Genomic DNA, 20733 nt, shown 5'->3' on the forward strand with positions numbered 1-20733 from the left:
AGTACTCGTTTTCTTTTAAATAATTTAGCTGCTCTATATCACGTTTTCCTGGCGCAATGGTGCAAACCCCGCCCATCTGTCACCCCATGCAGGCTTATCAAACTACGTTCAACGTGATTTCCATGTGGAGTGGAAAAACATCAACAAATAGGGAACTGACAGTTCTCAGTGTAGCTAGCTAACATGCTAACCTTAGCGAGCTGTTTTGCTAACCTTATGTTTTTTTTTACTACACCCTATTAAACTTCACCACAGATGGAAACAAGTATCTTTGATCTCGCCATCTATTGTTATCTGCACATTTTTGGCATCTTCCACAACAGACAAGCATTTGTCTACATTGTAATGGACACAGTGTAACATTTGATAAGCAGGCTTCGGCAGAGGTACAGCAAAGCCAAGTCAGCCCGTGCTCATGGTTCTCACAGGTGAAGTTAAATGATAGGCTATAATGATTTTGCTCATGATGCACGTTGCATCGGACACGAAACACCAATACAAATGTAACAACCGCACAACAAAATACTAAAACAAGTTCCTTGAATTTTCCTTCGTGGTTGCCTGTTCATTATAGGACAGACACTGGTGGTTTAGCTGCACCAATCAAAGCAGTGAAGCATGTTGTGAAGCTAGACTTTAGTGGTCAAATGCAATAGTATCAAAATGATACCATTTATAAAATGGTCATGTATATACACTGCTCAAAAAAATAAAGGGAACACTTAAACAACATAATGTAACTCCAAGTCAATCAAACTTATGTGAAATCAAACTGTCCACTTAGGAAGCAACACTGATTGACAATAAATTTCACATGCTGTTGTGCAAATGGAATGGACAACAGGTGGAAATTATAGGCAATTAGCAAGACACCCCCAATAAAGGAGTGGTTCTGCAGGTTTGAATGCTGGTGGTGCTTTCACTCTAGGGGTAGCATGAGACGGAGTCTACAACCCACACAAGTGGCTCAGGTAGTGCAGCTCATCCAGGATGGCACATCAATGCGAGCTGTGGCAAGAAGGTTTGCTGTGTCTGTCAGCGTAGTGTCCAGAGCATGGAGGCGCTACCAGGAGACAGGCCAGTGCATCAGGAGACGTGGAGGAGGCCGTAGGAGGGCAACAACCCAGCAGCAGGACCGCTACCTCCGCCTTTGTGCAAGGAGGAGCAGGAGGAGCACTGCCAGAGCCCTGCAAAATGACCTCCAGCAGGCCACAAATGTGCATGTGTCTGCTCAAACGGTCAGAAACAGACTCCATGAGGGTGGTATGAGGGCCCGATGTCCACAGGTGGAGGTTGTGCTTACAGCCCAACACCGTGCAGGACGTTTGGCATTTGCCAGAGAACACCAAGATTGGCAAATTCACCACTGGCGCCCTGTGCTCTTCACGGATGAAAGCAGGTTCACACTGAGTACATGTGACAGACGTGACAGAGTCTGGAGACGCCGTGGAGAACGTTCTGCTGCCTGCAACATCCTCCAGCATGACCGGTTTGGCGGTGGGTCAGTCATGGTGTGGGGTGGCATTTAGATTCTTCGAAGTAGCCACCCGTTGCCTCGATGACATTTTTGCGCACTCTTGGCATCCTCTCAACCAGCTTCACCTGGAATGCTTTTCCAAGTCTTGAAGATGTTCCCACATATGCTGAGCACTTGTTGGTTGCTTTTCCTACACTCTGCGGTCCAACTCATCCCAAACCATCTCCATTGGGTTGAGGTTGTGTGATTGTGGAGGCCAGGTCATCTGATGCAGCACTCCATCACTCTCCTTCTTGGTCAAATAGCCCTTACACAGCCTGGAATTGTGTTGGGTCATTGTCCTGTTGAAAAACAAATGATAGTCCCACTAAGCTCAAACGAGATGGGATGGTGTATCACTGCAGAATGCTGCGGTAGCCATACTGGTTAAGTGTGCCTTGAATTCTAAATAAATCACTGAGAGTGTGACCAGAAAAGCACCCCCACACCAACACCACTCCTCCTCCATGCTTCACTGTGGGAACCACACATGCAGATATCATCCATTCACCTACTCTGTGTCTCACAAAGACAATGAGGTTGGACCCAAAAATGTCAAATTTGGACTCATCAGACCAATGGACAGATTTCCACCGGTCTAATGTCCATTCCTCGTGTTTCTTGACCCAAGCAAGTTTCTTCTTCTTATTGTTGTCCTTTAGTAGTGGTTTCTTTGCAGCAATTCGATCATGAAGGCCTGAGTCACACAGTCTACTCCGAACAGTTGATGTTGAGATATGTTTGTTACTTGAACTGTGTGAAGAAATTATTTGGGCTGCAATCTGTGGTGCAGTTAACTCTAAGGAACTTATCCTCTGCAGCACAGGTAACTCTGGGTCTTCCTTTCCTGTGGCGGTCCTCATGAGAGCCAGTTTCATCATAGCGCTTCAAGGTTTTTGCGACTGAACTCGAAGAAACTTTCAAAGTTCTTGAAATGTTCTGCATTGAATGACCTTCATGTCTTAAAGTAATGACGGACTGTCGTTTCTCTGCTTATTTGAGCTGTTCTTGCCATAACATGGACTTGGTCTTTTACCAAATAGGGCTATCTTCTCTATACCACCCCTACGTTATCACAACACAACTGATGGACTCAAACACATTAAGAAGGAAAAAAATATCACAAATGTACTTTTATCAAGGCACACTTGTTAATTGAAATGCATTCCAGGTGACTACATCATGAAGCTGGTTGAGAGAATGCCAAGATTGTGCAAAGCTGTCAACAAGTCAAAGGGTGGATGCTTTGAAGAATCTCAAATAGAAAATAGATTTAGATTTGTTCAACACTTTTTAGGTTACTACGTGACTCCATGTGTTATTTCATAGTTTTGATGTCTTCATTATTATTCTACAATGTAGAAAATAGCAAAAATAAAGAAAAACCCTGGAATGGGTAGGTGTGTCCAAACTTTTGTCTGATACTGTATATATGCAGACTAGCAAATAAATAAGCGAAACATTTACAAAATAAGCAATGGATTATGTTAATTTTCTAGTAAAAAAGTTTGCACCGCCTAATTTAATTTTATCCATGGCTCAAGTGTAGGCTACAGTGAAAAGCTGTTTGGCTCAGTTGTGACTTCAAGAGGAAGAACCTTTCAGGTTTATTAGCACATCATATAATAGAGGAAACACAAGGCATCCCCCACAATATCATACTTTGACTAAAATTATGACTTATTGACTTCAATTGTTGTCACATTGCCATCCGTTTTGTCACCAAAGCCCCATACACAACCCACCATTGCGACCTGTACGCTCTCGTTGGTTGGCCAAACCCACTGGCTACAAGTTATCTACAAGTCTCTACTAGGTAAAGCCCCACCTTATCTCAGCTCACTGGTCACCATAGCAGCACCCACTCGTAGCACGCACTCCAGCAGGTATATCTCACTGGTCACCCACAAAGCCAATTCCTCCGTTGGTCGTCTTTCCTTCCAGTTCTCTGCTGCCCATGACTGGAATGAATTTCAAAAATCTCTGAAGCTGGAGACTCACATCTCCTTCACTAGCTTTAAGCACCAGCTGTCAGAGCAGCTTACAGATCACTGCACCTGTACATAGCCCATCTGTAAACAGCCCATCTATCTACCTACCTCATCCCCATACTGGTATTTATTTATTTATTTTGCTCCTTTGCACCCCAGTATCTCTACTTGCACATTCATCCTTTGCACCCCAGTATCTCTACTTGCACTTTATCTTGGCCAGGTCGCATTTGCAAATGAGAACTTGTTCTCATCTAGCCTATCTGGTTAAATAAAGGTGAAATAAATAAAATAAAAAACATCATGGGTAAGCTCTTTGTTGAAAAAAAGTGAATTTCCACATGTGGTACTGTAAGGCCGAGATAAAAGTGAAATCTGCTCTTAGTTAAATAGTTGTTCCAGATATAAAGTGCCAGAGTCTACCATCTAATCCCAAGATCAAGTCCCTGGTTTATTTTCCATCAACATGAAAACTCAAGGCTGCTACTGCAACCAGCAGAGCATTTCATAAGCAAGGAAAGAAATTCAGACCTGCCAACCCTTAGTAGTTTCACTTTAGTGCTGCACCCCTAGCCCCGGACCCCATGACAGTGCATGTGCGACACTCACACTGCTCAAATCATAGGCAAATGCACATTTTTTTTAGCCTAATAATGATGTTGGCAGAAGACTGGCTCAGTAGGAATGGTAGGCTATAGACTGCTATGGGTACTTGGTAATTGGCTGCTCTTCAGTAGCTAACGAGAAATACACTTAAAGTTGCACTACGCATTTATCGCTCCACCATTTCCTGGTTGCTAAAAGTGTAATAGTTCACCTAATTTCCATTTATGTGACAAAATAAGCTAGTATAGTGCAGAGAATCACTGTACCCTCTAAACCGCTGTGAAATATATTTTCCATAATCACAAATATTGTTGTTTCATCTGTTTGAAGCTGGTGTACATCGCCGAAGGTAAAAGACGCAAAAACAAGACTTAAGAACGGGAAGCATAGAAGTAGCACACATAGAAAAGATATACCGCTTAGACTTGCCTTCAAGTAGAATGATAGATCTATAACTCACATCTCTATGTGAATTTGGTCAGGTCGCCCAAAAAGTTACATATTGCCACTTTAAATGTACAATCAGGGCTCTCCTTAGGCTTTTCTGACCAGGTCGTGCTGATGTAGGCCTAAGTTTGAGTAGGAGAGAGGTCTGGAAGTTGTGAAGTTGGAGAAGGAAATTGGAGCATTTAGCTTCTTTTTTTCTCCTTTCTTTTTTTAACCTGTAACTGCCATTTACTGAAACCTTAAATTATATTAAACAATGCAGCCAGCAAAGTAGTCTAGTGTGTGATCCTAAATTAAATTCAGGTGGTCTCAATGACTCTTTCAAATTTTTCGAGCTTAAATTTAGGGGTAATGATCATTCTAATTCATAGGTATCTTAATGTGGAAACTCTAGTAGAAATGTAAACTGGCTTCTTCTTAATTTGTAGCTAACTACCTGTTTTGTATTGACACATTAGTTAATAAGCTATCTAAGAAATAATATTGGTTAAGTGCTTAACTAACACATACAATTTCGGAAAATGTATTTGGCAAACAGTCCGGTCTCAATTTACCTCACGCATCAGTGGTATCAACAGACGAGTGGAGAGCTGCCAACCAGCTGCAGGGAGGAAAATAGTACTACGACTACGGGGAGGCGGGGAAGGCGGGAGTGGAGAGCTAGAGATTTTTTCTTCTCGTCCGAGTCCTGTGATTGGTTCAGTTCCAACTTCAGACGGTTGAGTTAAAAACCACAATGTGCTCAGAAGTCTATTTTGGTGTATTTTAGGGTCATTTTTTGTACCAGCGTACTTTGACCTGATATTGCGTGTATGGTACACAAAATGCATGCAGGTTGGTAGGTAGGGATAGAGAAGAGAAAGAGAGAGATCCTACTTACCCCTCTATAGGGTGCAGTGCGATGGCTCGGGGTTTCTCCATGCTCTGCCATAGGAGGACCTTGCGGTGGGTTCCATCCAGATTGGCCACCTCAATACGGGATGTCCCTGAGTCAGTCCAGTATAGCTTGTCATGGATCCAGTCTATAGCCAGACCACCTAGAGGGAGAGACCAGGGTCATGTTCATTAGGTACCAAACAGAGGAAAACAGACTGAAACATGAAGGGACTGTCTTGACTTGTCCAATTAAAAACATTTTTTTTAGTTTTCCATTGCAAAGGTTTTAAAACATGTTATGTTGCATGCCCTAATAAACACAACCCAGCAAGTCAACAGATGGTCATTTCAAAATGTGGCAAAATAATTTGGGTAAAAGTGTAGAAGCTAAATTCACATTTGGGATTAGAGGGTGGCAGGTAGCCTAGAGGTTAGAGCGTTGGGCCAGTAACCGAAAGATTAGTAGTTCGAATTCCTGAGCCGACTAGGTGAAACATCTGTTGATCTGCCCTTGAGCAAGGCACTTAACCCTAATTGCTCCATTAACCCTAATTGCTCCAGGGTTGCCGTCAATAATAGCCGATTCCTGGCCGTGATCCCACTCTCTGAGGGTGTCTCAGGGGGAGTGGGATATGCAAAAAAAACACATTTCCATTTCACACCACACACAAGTTACACATAACAAATATAAGCCCCCCTCTACTTGACCTTTTTGGATTAGAAAATGCCATCTATTTGTCTTCATCAGCATGGCCAGATTGTGTTGACTTGTTATTTGTCCTAAACCTTGAATTATGACTGTTGCAGTGCTGTACATTCTATGTTGATACATGTTCTGACTGTAGTAAAACCATGTGTGGTCGTAGTTATAACTGGGCTTTCCTTTACATAATTGTGAGTGCACAGAATGTAGCATGAGCACTTGTGATTGTATCCATCCTGGTGGAAACCACCTGCTATGCATTCTACTGTGTGTGTTTTGACTAGAGTTAGACCATAAATGGTCATGTGCATACCTGGACTCTCTAAGCCAGTGGAAACCACTTCCTCCACATTGCTCCCGTTTAGGTTAGCCTTCATGATGCGATCGAGCGTGACATCAGACCAGAAGACCAGCTCCTGGTTGTGGTGGAAGTCCAGAGCGATGGCATTTTCCAGGTTGTTCAGCAGCAGAGTGTACTCTGACCGGTGGGGCAAAACCTGGCGGATGTCTATACGGTTCGCAAACAGCAGCACTGGCTCAGGACCTAATGGAGGGGTATAGAGAGGAGGGAAAGGAAAGAGGGAGGGTAGTGACAAGAAAAATGAGGGGTTAAGAGAGTGAGAGAAAGAGGAGAGGGTATGGAGTGCAAGGGAGAGAGGAAAAGACAGGAAAAACTCAGCTCTTGCAGGAAACTCCAGCCATCACTTTCAATAAGACCCAACATTAATATTAGTCAGTCAGTCAAGTACATCCCCTGGGCACTGGAACCCAAGCAGAGATGCTTGACCGGGGTTCACCAGTGATACACACCAAATTTGAGGGGTGCTGTATTGGCAATGTAGTGGACCCTAGCAACACATCCATATCTAAATTTATAACAGACCAGACCTGCATTTTAAATGGCTCCCTATTGCTTTATAGTAAACTACTGTAAGATATAAGGTGGCATTTGGGATGCGACCAAGCACTTGCTTTTCTGACCTTAAACCATGAGCTAACCTCAGCCACAGTCCAACTCCCCCAAGCTAAGCAAGGGATATGGTTACAATTAAATGCAGATTAAACATGTTTGCATGTTTTCAACACAACTATGACGCATATGGGTCACCCGCTACCCAGGGCAGAGTAGGGAAAATGGTTTTAATTCAATGCAGGCAAAACATGTTTAGGTAAACAACTTCCCCAGGTGCCCACAATCCCTCCACATGTTGAAGCCAAAGGTCTTAAATTGAAAGATTGTGAGTGAACTCACCCAGCGCCTTGCAGCTGCGCTTGTCAGGCCTCAGCTCATAGCCCTGCACACACCAGCACTGGAACCCTCCCTCTGTGTTGGTACAGCCCTGGCTGCAGTAGCCCTCCTCTGCACACTCATCCACATCTGGGAACGGTCCATGTAGACAGGTGGGTGGGGGGTAAGAGAATATATGATGATGCTGCGTGTGTAAACACCTCAAATATATACATTTTCAATCAACTCATTATAAAATCCACAGAGCTCATATACATTGAATTTTTTCAGTCTCTCATCGCAAGCACACACACACGGGGTGTAGTCTCACCCTGGCAGGCCCTGCCATCCTCCATCAGTCTGTAGCCAGTATGACAGGTACACTGTACCAGACCTCTGGCCATCTGACATTTCTGAGAACAGCCTCCGTTATTCAGGTTACAGTTGCCATCGCTGGACCGCGGGCCTACACTCAAACACACACACTTGTTAGAGAGATGTTATGATGTGGAGCCTTACAGAAGTTTCCGAATAAGTCCCCAAACACACCCGGCACACCCACCCCACACCCTTCCCCTTATACAGTCAGACATAACTCACGGCAGTCCTGGTGAGGGTGTTCATCAGTCCCATCTCCACAGTCGCTGACCTCATTACAGACCTTCCTCTGGCCAATACAGCGGCCGTTACCACACAGAAACTGGTCTGGAGCACATGGAGGGGTGTCTGGTGGGGAGATAGATGGAGAAAGTTACAATGGCCTGGAAAAAAGCTGTGAAGAACAATGAACAACATCTGAAAACTCATTTGGCTGTGTCTCAAATGGCACCCCTTGGGTCCTGGTCAAAAGAAGTGCACTATATAGGGAATAGGGTACCATTTGGGGATGTAGCCTCTGACTTTTGATGTATAGACACAAAAGGACTGTGGGGTAATGGTAACTGTTCTTTAGATTGACTGAATCTAGACTCCACCCTGGGTGGGGTGGTCATCCAAAATCAAATCAAACTTTATATGTCACATGCGCCAAATACTACAAATCAAAGCAATTCGTATAAGTCACATGCACCGAATAAAACAGACCTTACAGTGAAATGCTTACTTACGAGCCCCAAATCAATAATGCAGTTTTAAAAAATACCGATAAGAAAAATAAATAAAAGTAACAAGTAATTAAAGAGCAGCAGTAAAATAACAATATCGAGACTATATACAGGGGGGTACCGGTACAGAGTCAATGTGTAGGGGCACCGATTAGCTGAGGTAATATGTACATGAAGGTAGAGTTATTAAAGTGACTATACATAGATGACAACAACAGAGGGTAACAGCGGTGTAAAAGGGCGAGGCAATGCAAATAGCCTGAGGAGCCATTTGATTAGGTGTTCAGGAGTCTTATGGCTTTGTAGAAGCTGTTTAGAAGCTTCTTGGACATAGACTTGGCACTCCAGTACCGCTTTCCATGCGGTAGCAGAGAGAACAGTCTATGGCTAGGGAGGCTGGAGTCTGACCATTCTTAGGACATTCCTCTGACACCTCCTGGTATAGAGGTCCTGGATGACAGGAAGCTTGACCTCAGTGATGTACTGGACCGTTCGCAGTATCCTCTATAGTGCCTTGACGCCGGAGGCAGAGCATTTGAAATACCAGGCAGTGATGCAACCAGTCTCTCGATGGTGCAAATGTAGAACCTTTTGAGGATCTGAGGACACATGGAAAATCTTTTCAGTCTCCTGAGGGGGCATAGGTTTTGCCGTGCCCTCTTCACGACTCTCTTGGTGTGCTTGGACCATGTTAGTTTGTTGGTGATGTGGACACCAAGGAACTTGAAGCTCTCAACCTGCTCCGCTGCAGCCCCGTCGATGAGAATGGGGGTGTTCTCGGTCCTCATTTTCCTGTAGTTCACAATCATCTACTTTGTCTTGATCATGTTGAGGGAGAGTTGTCCTGGCACCACACGGCCAGGTCTCTGACCTCCCTCTGGCTGCCTCGTAGTTGTCAGGCATTGCCAAACTTAATGGTAGTGTTGGAGTCGTGCCTGGCCGTGCAGTCATGAGTGAACAGGGAGTACAGGAGGGGACCGAGCACGCACCCCGGAGGGGCCCCTGTGTTGAGGATCAGCGTGGCGGATGTGTTGTCACCTACCCTTACCACCTGGGGTCGGCCCGTCAGGAAGTCCAGGATCCAGTTGCAGAGAGAGGTGTTTTGGCCCGGGGTCCTTAGCTTAGTGATGAGCTTTGAGGGCACTACGGTGTTGACCGCTGAGCTGTAGTCAATGAATAGCATTCTCACATAGGTGTTCCTTTTGTCCAGGTGGGAAAGGGCAGTGTGGAGTGCGATTGAGATTGAGTCATCTGTGGATCTGTTGGTGTGGTATGCGAATTGGAGTGGGTCTAGGGTATCGGGGATGATGGTGTTGATGTGAGCCATGACCAGTCGTTCAAAGCACTTCATGGCTACAGACGTTAGTGCTACAGGGCGGTAATCATTTAGGCAGGTTACCTTCGCTTCCTTGGGCACAGGAACTATTGTGGTCTGCATGAAACACATAGGTATCTCCCCATTCAGGGAGAGGTTGAAAATGCCAGTGAAGACAATTGCCAGTTGGTCCACGCATGCTTTGAGTACACATCCTGGTAATTCGTCTGGCTCAGCGCCTTTGTGAATGTTGACCTGTTGACCTTAACTTCTTTGGGATAAGAGGCAGCATTTTCACTTTTGGATGAATAGCATGCCCAGAGTGAACTGCCTCCTACTCAGTCCCAGATGCTAATATATGCATGTTATTATTAGTATTGGATAGAAAACACTCTGAAGTTTCTAAAACTGTTTGAATGATGTCTGTAAGTATAACAGAACTCATATGGCAGGCCAAAACCTGAGAAAAAATCCAAACATGAAGTGGGGAAATCTGAGGTTTGTAGTATTTGAACTCAGCCCTATTGAATACACAGTGGGATATGGGTCAAGATGCACTTCCTAAGGCTTCCACTAGATGTCATCCGTCTTTAGAAACTTGAATGAGGCTTCTACTGTGAAGTGGGACCGGATGAGAGCTCTTTGAGTCAGTGGTCTGGCAGAGTGTTACAGCCTCATGATGCGTGGTCACGAGAGAGTTAGCTCTCGTTCCATAGCTTTTCTACCGAAAATGGAATTCTCCCGGTTGGAACATTATTGAACTTTTATGATAAAAACATCCTAAAGATTGATTCTATACTTAGTTTGACAAGTTTCTTCGACCTGTAATATAACTTTTTTAACGTTTCGTCCGACTGGACCAGATCGCACGTTTGGAATTGTTAACCAAACGCCCTAACAAAAGAAGCTATTGGACATAAATGATGGGACATTATCGAACAAAACAAGCATTTATTGTGAAACTGTGATTCTTGGGATATATAGATGAGAATTCTCTTGGTAGATAGTGTGGTCTACAGCTTACCTCAGGCGAGCAACACCTCGAGGCTTCTTTAATATTAGACATCGCAACCCAGCTGTTATTGACAAATAGACAAATACAGAGGAAAAGGCAGGTCGGGTTGCCTTCTGAGAATCCGTAGGCGAGCGAGAGAACTCACACTGCCATCCGTTCTACTGCCTAACGTGCAATCATTAGAAAATAAAATTGATGACCTATGATTAAGATTATCCTACCAATAGGACATTAAAAACTGTAATATCATATGTTTCACCTAGTCGTGGCTAAACGACTACACAGATATTATAGAGCTGGCGTGATTGTCCATGCACCGGCAGAACAGAGAAGAAGCTACGTCCAATGATTGCACGTTAGCCAGTAGAACGGATGGCAGTGTGAGTTCTCTCGCTCGCCTACGGATTCTCAGAAGGCAGCCCGACCTTCCTTTTCCTCTGTCTGTTCTTCACGCAAATGACCGGGCCTGTTCACGGGTAAGGATTATCTCATTCTCGTCGGATTCGTTAAAGGAAAAAGCTTATTCCAGTTCGAGGTGAGCAATCGCTGTTCTGATGTCCAGAAGTTATTTTCGGTCATAAGAGACAGTAGCAGCTACATTTTGTACAAAATAAGTTTAAAAATAAGTTACAAACAACGCAAAAAAACGAACCAAATAGCACAGTTGGTTACGAGCATGTAAAATGTGCCAATATGCTTTCCCTCTGACAGTTTCCTCTCAAATTATGCTTTTCAGCATGGAGAGTTATTATATATATATATATGCCATTTAGCAGACGCTTTTATCCAGTTGTCCTGCAACTGTTATCATGGATAGTAAACTGTAGGGTGCCTGTCTGAGGTGTAAGATTTAGCTCATAGCCCGCCGATAAGAACTAAGTCCATGGAGCTCTTTCTTTCTTTTCACCCTTTTATTTAATTTTTACTGTCGAGATTAGATTGATGCCGATCTGCACACACGTACCAGTCTTCTCACAGTCATCTTCATCGCTGCCGTCAGAGCAGTCATCCTCTCCGTCACATCTCCATGACAACCTGACACAGCGTCCCGATGCACAGCGGAACTGATCCGCAGTACACATGGAGGTGGCTGGAGGGAGAGGACAGGTCGGTTAGACACACACACGTACACAATCTACATACATTATGTACACAAACACATATATATACACACACACAAGCAGATACTTACTGCAGTTCTTCTCATCTGATTGGTCATCACAGTCAAACTCCCCGTCACACCTCCAGCCAGCGTTGATGCACATCCCACTGCTGCACATGAACTCCACAGAACGACAAGGCTGGTGGGAGGCTGCAGGACACACACAACCAGTACCGTGAGATAAAATGAAAATGATTTTGGAACTTTAATCATCCCTGACAGTGTAAAACAATTTATCTGAAGGTAATATCTGGTAATACAAAGATGCTTTTACAGGGACAAAACAGAAATAAACATTTGGGGCAGGACATGCATGTTTCAAAAGAATCAAACATATCTATCCAAGACCAAACGAACCCACATACACTTTTATTAATGATCTAACAATAAGAGCCTGTTCACATGAGGTTGAAGGGCTGAGGGAAGAAGATAAGGACAGAGAGGTGAGGAATGAATAAATCGAGGGAGAGTAAAAAAAAAGAGATAAAGCGTGAGAGAACAAGTGCTGTAGAACACCGTGTCTGCATGTGTCTGTGTGCAGTGTTATCAGTTAGACAAGAGAAGGGAACAGGGCCAACAGCACAGAAGAGAGGGAGAGAAGAATAAAGCAGTGCTGTGTGTGATGAGGGGATGATCAAAACACCAGGTGGTGAGAGAGAAATACACAAACACACATACACAGACACAGACACAGACACAGACACAGACACAGACACAGACACAGACACAGAGACACAGAGACACAGAGACACAGAGACACAGACACACACACACACACACACACATATATATATATAGAAGCAGTGCGGCACACATATATAAATAGAGTTGAAGTTGGAAGTTTACATACACTTAGGTTGGAGTCATCACAGTTTTGGCAAGTCGGTTAGGACATCTACTTTGTGCATGACACATGTACCTTTACCAACAATTGTTAATAGACAGATTATTTCACTTATAATTCACTGTCTCACAATTCCAGGGGGTCAGAAGTTTACATACACTAAGTTGACTGTGCCTTTAAACAGCTTGGAAATGTCCAGAAAATTATGTCATGGCTTTAGAAGCTCCTGATAGGCTGATTGACATAATTTGAGTCAATTGGAGGTGTACCTGTCGATGAATTTCTAGGCCTACCTTCAAACTCAGTGCCTCATGGGAAAAGCAAAAGAAATCAGCCAAGACCATGAAATGGTAGACATCCACAAGTCTGGTTCATCCTTGGGAGTAATTTCCAAATGCCTGAAGGTACCACGCTCATATGTACAAACAATAGTACGCAAGTATAAACACCATGGGACCACGCAGCCGTCATACCGCTCAGGAAGGAGACACGTTCTGTCTCCTAGAGATGAACGTACTCTGGGGCGAAAAGTGCAAGTCAATGCCAGATCAACAGCAAAGGACCCTGTAGACATGCACAAAAGTATCTATATCTGCAGTAAACAAGTCCTATATCGACATAACCTGAAAGGCCGCTCAGCAAGGAAGAAGCCACTGCTCCAAAACCGCCATAAAAAAGCCAGACTACAGTTTGCAACTGCATATGGGGACAAAAAGCATACTTTTTGGAGAAATGTCCTCTGGTCTGATGAAACAAAAATAGAACTGTTTGGCCATAATGACCATCGTTATGTTTGGAGAAAAAATGGGAAGGCTTGCAAGCCGAAGAACTCCATCTCAACCGTGACGCACAGGGGTGGCAGCATCATGTTGTGGGGGAGCTTTGCTGCAGGACAGACTTGGTGCACTTCGCAAAATAGATTGCATCATGAGGGTGGAGAATTGTGTGAATATATTGAAGCAACATCTCAAGACATCAGTCAGGAAGTTAAAGCTTGGTCGGAAATGGTTCTTCCAAATGGACAATTACCCCAAGCATACTTCCAAAGTTGTGGCAAAATGGCTTAAGGACAACAAAGTCAAGGTGTTAGAGTGGCCATCACAAAGCCCTGACCTCAATCCTATAGAACATTTGTGCATTTGGGCAGAACTGAAAAAGCATGTGCAAGGATGCCTCGAAACCTGACTCAGTTACACCAGCTCTGCCAGGAGGAATGGGCCAAAATTCACCCAACTTATTGTGGGAAGCTTGTGGACGGCTACCCAAATCACTTGATCCAAGTCAAACAATTTAAAGGCAATGCTACCAAATACTAAATGAGTGTATGTAAACTTCTGACCCACTGGGAATGTGATGAAATAAATAAAAGCTGAAATAAATCATTCTCTCTACTATTTTTCTGACTACTATTTTTCCTAACCGAACTAAGACAGGGATTTTTTTACTTCGATTAAATGTCAGGAATTGTGAAAAACAGTTTAAATGTATTTAGCTAAGGTGCATGTAAACATCCGACTTCAACTGTATATATATATATATATATACACTGCTCCAAAAAATAAAGGGAACACTAAAGTAACACATCCTAGATCTGAACGAATGAAATATTCTTATTACACTTTTTTCTTTACATAGTTGAATGTGCTGACAACAAAATCACACAAAAATGATCAATGGAAATCAAATTTATCAACCCATGGAGGTCTGGATTTGGAGTCACACTCAAAATTAAAGTGGAAAACCACACTACAGGCTGATCCAACTTTGATGTAATGTCCTTAAAAAAGTCCAAATGAGGCTCAGTGGTGTGTGTGGCCTCCAGTATGACCTCCCTACAATGCCTGGGCATGCTCCTGATGAGGTCTCCTGAGGGATTTCCTTCCAGAGCTGGACTAAAGCATCCGCCAACTCCTGGACAGTCTGTGGTGCAACGTGGCGTTGGTGGATGGAGCGAGACATGATGTCCCAGATGTGCTCAATTGGATTCAGGTCTGGGGAACGGGCGGGCCAGTCCATAGCATCAATGCCTTCCTCTTGCAGGAACTGCTGACACACTCCATCCACATGAGGTCTAGCATTGTCTTGCATTAGGAGGAACCCAGGGCCAACCGCACCAGCATATGGTCTCACAAGGGGTCTGAGGATCTCATCTTGGTACCTAATGGCAGTCAGGCTACCACTGGCGAGCACATGGAGGGCTGTGCGGCCCCCCAAAGAAATGCCACCCGACACCATGACTGACCCACCGCCAAACAGGTCATGCTGGAAGATGTTGCAGGCAGCAGAACGTTCTCCACGGCGTCTCCAGACTCTGTCACGTCTGTCACATGTGTTGAGCTGTAAGCACAACCCCCACCTGTGGACATCGGGCCCTTATACCACCCTCATGGAGTCTGTTTCTGACCGTTTGAGCAGACACATGCACATTTGTGGCCTGCTGGAGGTCATCCTGGATGAGCTGCACTACCTGAGCCACTTGTGTGAGCTGTAGACTCCGTCTCATGCTACCACTAGAGTGAAAGCACCGCCAGCATTCAAAAGTGACCAAAATATCAACCAGGAAGCATAGGAACTGAGAAGTGGTCTGTGGTCCCCACCTGCAGAACCACTCCTTTTTTGGGGGTGTCTTGTTAATTGCCTATAATTTCCACCTGTTGTCTATTCCATTTGCACAACAGCATGTGAAATTTATTGTCAATCAGTGTTGCTTCCTAAGTGGACAGTTTGATTTCACAGAAGTGTGATTGACTTGGAGTTACATTGTGTTGTTTAAGTGTTCCCTTTATTTTTTGAGCAGTGTATATATATATGAGAGAGAAATGGAAAGAAACATTAAATGGACAGTGTTCTCATGTTCAAACCCACTTATCAGCTGGTACCCTGTCGCCCACATTGACACCCACATACACAGAGAACTGTTTCATCTGCTTGTGTGTGCCCAACTCTCAGAATACAGACACACCGAATACACATATATATAAATACACACACACCACTAAACACACAGAGAATCGTTTGATCTGCTTGTGTGCCCAGATCTCTCTCCATTCTGAATACACAAGCCATGCCCATCTGAGAGTGTGCCAGTGTTTTTCTATCAAAGCGTCCAGCATACAGTCTATGCCAAGAAATGCAGTGTGAGGATGGCTAGTCTTATTTCTCTCTGGTATGTCTCCTCTCCCAGCTGTAGTGTAATATCTTCTTTTCCTTTTTTTTTATCTCTGTCCTTGTTTCTTTTTCTTTGATGCGTTTTCCACTTTCCCAAAAATTCTAAATATCTCCGGCAAGGGGGCAATTATCAAATCAAATCTAATTTTATTGGTCGCATACACATATTTAGCAGATGTTATTGCGGGTGTAGCAAAATGCTTGTGTTCCTACTGGAGGAAGGAGGGAGGAGAAAGGGATGATAGAGGAGAAGAAGAGGTGGGAGGGGGGACGAAGACATGCAACTAACATGACCTTACTGATCAGTCAGTCATGATGAAAGCCTTAAATAAAAGTTTATCACCATTGAAGACAACATCAAAGAAGAGAGGAGTTTGAGAATCACTGCTCTCTCTCCTCTCATCCTACTCCCTAGTCTGATGCATGCTAACAAAGCCCCATATACAGGCATTTGTGTGGGCTCCCATGACAGAGAAAATGAGAGTGAGTGAGAGAGTGAGTGAGAGTGAGTGCGAGAGAGAGAAAGAGACTGTGGGACAGAGAGATAGTACAAAGAGAGACATGAAAGCCTGAGATAGAGATAAATTAACAGAAAGAAAGGACGTGAAAGCAGTGAGGTCTTAGCAGCAGTCTAACAGGGTATATTCTCTGGAGTGATGAAGAGAAACGTGATAGCCTGTGCTAATCTAAACACTGGCAAGCTTGCGTGTATTCGAAAGAAAAGGATGGGAAATGTTTTCCAATGCACGCAGACATGCACACACACAAGTAACATAGTTACACCGCGGAGCAGCAGGCTCTAGCACGACAGCTGTCAGCAAGGAGAGTGGGACAGGGCATTCCAGGAATCTGTGTCAGGGAACGCTCAGAGAGCCATAATGAGTGAGGGAGACAGACTTCTGCAGCCATTTAACATGTCACTGCTCAGTGCTCAAGCTCAATCATTGCTACAATGGTAACAGCTGGATCTGCCATCACCAACTTGTCTCAAATCTGTTCAACCTCAGCTGAACCTTTTTATTTTTTACTTTTTCCATTTTTCTCCCCAATTTCGTGACATCCAATTGGTATTTACAGTCTTGTCTCATCGCCACAACTCCTGTACAGACTCGGGAGAGGCAAAGGTCGAGAGCCGTGCGTCCTCTGAAACACAACCCAGCCAAGCCGCACTGTTTCTGGACACAATGCACGCTTAACCAGGAAGCCATCCACACCAATGTTTCGGAGGAAACACCTTACACCTGGTGACCGTGTCAGCGTGCATTGCGCCTGGCTTGCCACAGGAGTCGCTAGTGCGCGATGGGACAAGAACATCCCTGCTGGCCAAACCCTCCCCTAACCCGGACGATGCTAGGCCAATTGTATGCCGCCCCATGGGTCTCCCGGTCGCGGCCGGCTGCGACAGAGCCTGGACTCGAACCAGGATCTCTAGTGGCACAGCTAGCTTGTCTTTTTAAGGCTTTGTCAGGTGAAAGCAATAGTGTCAACTGCTAGACCGCTGCTCCACTCGGGAGGCCAACCTCAGCCAATCCTACCTATCCTTATCTCTTTTCTTTTATGTATACTTGACTGGAAGTATTGACACTATTGCTTTCACCTGACAAAGCCTTAAAAAGACAAAGGTTGTCAGTGGCACTTCCCAAACACTGAACTCTCTCACTCCCGTCCCACATGATAAAGTTGTAGCCCAACTGCAATCCTCCCTGCCTCTAACCTAGTGACCCCTTTGTTTACATTCCACTTGAGAAATAGGGTGCTTGGCATTCTGGGTAGAATTCCAACAGGCAGTCTGGCCACAACAGGTTTTCTGTGTGTGTGTGTGTGTGTGTGTGTGTGCGTGTGTGGTGTGTGTGTGGGTGTGTGCAGCAGAGGAATTTGAGGTACCATACGTGTTTTCTGCATGACAGTGTAGAAGCCTCTGATGTAGCATGTATGGTGCTGGCGTTAGTGCTGGGCGATATGGCCAAAACATCATATCTTGCTATTTAAAAATATTATTGCTGGTATGATGGCATTGGACAGTATTTTATGTTTTTAAATTATAACATTTCTAAATTTGCTTTATAAGTAGTGCATGAACTCAGGGTGGCAACACATACATTCTAAGTGATTTCAATGGGTCTTTCTCCATTCTGATTGTTTATACTGTTCAATTCAACTGTCCTGAACTCATTTGAGATAATTTCCACTCTGCTATGTAAATCAAATCAAATTTGATTTGTCACATACACATGGTTAGCAGATGTTAGTGCGAGTGTAGCGAAATGCTTGTGCTTATAGTTCCGACAATGCAGTAATAACCAACAAGTAATCTAGCTAACAATTCCAAAACTACTACCTTATAGACACAAGTGTAAGGGGATAAAGAATATGTACATAAGATATATGAATGAGTGATAGTACAGAGCGGCATAGGCAAGATACAGTAGATGGTATTGAGTGCAGTATATACATATGAGATGAGTATGTAAACAAAGTGGCATAGTTAAAGTGGCTAGTGATACATGTATTACATAAGGATGCAGTAGATGATATAGAGTACAGTATATATGTATACATATGAGATGAATAATGTAGGGTATGTAAACATTATATTAGGTGGCATTGTTTAAAGTGGCTAGTCATTTATTTTACATCATTTCCCATCAATTCCCATTATTAAAGTGGCTGGAGTTGAGTCAGTGTGTTGGCAGCAGCCACTCGATGTTAGTGGTGGCTGTTTAACAGTCTGATGGCCTTGAGATAGAAGCTGTTTTTCAGTCTCTCGGTCCCAGCTTTGATGCACCTGTACTGACCTCGCCTTCTGGATGATAGTGGGGTGACAGGCAGTGGCTCGGGTGGTTGATGTCCTTGATGATCTTTATGGCCTTCCTGTAAAATCGGGTGGTGTAGGTGTCCTGGAGGGCAGGTAGTTTGCCCCCGGTGATGCGTTGTGCAGACCTCACTACCCTCTGGAGAGCCTTACGGTTGTGGGTGGAGCAGTTTCCGTACCAGGCGGTGATACAGCCCGACAGGATGCTCTCGATTGTGCATCTGTAGAAGTTTGTGAGTGCTTTTGTTGACAAGCCGAATTTCTTCAGCCTCCTGAGGTTGAAGAGGCGCTGCTGCGCCTTCTTCACGATGCTGTCTGTGTGGGTGGACCAATTCAGTTGGTCTGTGATGTGTACTACCCTCTCCACTACTGTTCCATCGATGTGGATAGGGGGGTGTTCCCTCTGCTGTTTCCTGAAGTCCACAATCATCTCCTTAGTTTTGTTGACGTTGAGTGTGAGGTTATTTTCCTGACACCACACTCCGAGGGCCCTCACGTCCTCCCTGTAGGCCGTCTCGTCGTTCTGTCGTCCGCAAACTTGATGATTGAGTTGGAGGCGTGCGTGGCCACGCAGTCGTGGGTGAACAGGGAGTACAGGAGAGGGCTCAGAACGCACCCTTGTGGGGCCCCAGTTTTGAGGATCAGCGGGGTGGAGATGTTGTTAACTACCCTCACCACCTGGGGGCGGCCCGTCAGGAAGTCCAGTACCCAGTTGCACAGGGCGGGGTCGAGACCCAGGGTCTTGAGCTTGATGACGAGCTTGGAGGGCACTATGGTGTTAAATGCCGAGCTGTAGTCGATGAACAGCATTCTCACATAGGTATTCCTCTTGCCCAGATGGGTTAGGGCAGTGTGCAGTGTGGTTGAGATTGCATTGTCTGTGGACCTATTTGGGCGGTAAGCAAATTGGAGTGGGTCTAGGGTGTCAGGTAGGGTGGAGGTGATATGGTCCTTGACTAGTCTCTCAAAGCACTTCATGATGACGGAAGTGAGTGCTACGAGGTGGTAGTCATTTAGCTCAGCTACCTTAGCTTTCTTGGGAACAGGAACAATGGTGGCCCTCTTGAAGCATGTGGGAACAACAGACTGGGATAGGGATTGATTGAATATGTCCGTAAACACACCAGCCAGCTGGTCTGCGCATGCTCTGAGGGCGCGGCTGGGGATGCCGTCTGGGCCTGCAGCCTTGCGAGGGTTGACACGTTTAAATGTTTTACTCACGTCGGCTGCAGTGAAGGAGAGTCCGCATGTTTTAGTTGATCCGCGACGGGGCTGGTTTTCTTTTTGTAGTCCGTGATTGACTGTAGACCCTGCCACATACCTCTTGTGTCTGAGCCGTTGAATTGAGATTCTACTTTGACTCTATACTGACGATTAGCTTGTTTGATTGCCTTGCGGAGGGAATAGTTACACTGTTTGTATTCGGTCATGTTTCCAGTCACCTTGCCCTGATTAAAAGCAGTGGTTCGCGCTTTCAGTTTCACGCGAATGCTGCCATCATTCCACGGTTTCTGGTTTGGGAATGTTTTAATCATTGCTATGGGAACGACATCATCAACGCACGTTCTAATGAACTCGCACACCGAATCAGCGTATTCGTCAATGTTGTCATCTGATGCAATACGGAACATATCCCAGTCCACGTGATGGAAGCAGTCTTGGAGTGTGGAATCAGATTGGTCGGACCAGCGTTGAACAGACCTCAGCACGGGAGCTTCTTGTTTTGGTTTCTGTCTATAGGCAGGGATCAGCAAAATGGAGTCGTGGTCAGCTTTTCCGAAAGGAGGGCGGGGCAGGGCCTTATATGCGTTGCGGAAGTTGGAATAGCAATGATCCAAGGTTTTTCCAGCCCTGGTTGCGCAATCGATATGCTGATAAAATGTAGGGAGTCTTGTTTTCAGATTAGCCTTGTTAAAATCCCCAGCTACAATGAATGCAGCTTCCGGA

General features: G+C 44.8%; 1 protein-coding gene across 5 annotated transcripts in view; it reads right to left on the minus strand.

Moving 5' to 3' along the window:
* LOC118393626 (low-density lipoprotein receptor-related protein 4) overlaps positions 1–20733 on the minus strand; it is a 214855-nt gene that overhangs the window by 51356 nt on the left and 142766 nt on the right. For all 5 annotated transcript variants that reach the window (XR_004827577.2, XM_035786476.2, XM_035786477.2 and 2 more), the window contains exons 7-13: positions 11993–12112; positions 11765–11890; positions 7968–8093; positions 7699–7833; positions 7392–7517; positions 6453–6683; positions 5441–5597 (exon numbers count right to left, since the gene is read on the minus strand). Coding sequence is in view for 4 of the 5 variants with exons in the window: in XM_035786476.2 (XP_035642369.1) it covers positions 5441–5597; positions 6453–6683; positions 7392–7517; positions 7699–7833; positions 7968–8093; positions 11765–11890; positions 11993–12112 (1021 nt within the window). In the remaining variant the exon portion in view is untranslated. The remainder of the gene's footprint in view (positions 1–5440; positions 5598–6452; positions 6684–7391; positions 7518–7698; positions 7834–7967; positions 8094–11764; positions 11891–11992; positions 12113–20733) is intronic.

The sequence above is a fragment of the Oncorhynchus keta genome, chromosome 14, assembly GCF_023373465.1.
Source record: "Oncorhynchus keta strain PuntledgeMale-10-30-2019 chromosome 14, Oket_V2, whole genome shotgun sequence".
Classification (NCBI taxonomy): Eukaryota; Metazoa; Chordata; class Actinopteri; order Salmoniformes; family Salmonidae; genus Oncorhynchus; species Oncorhynchus keta.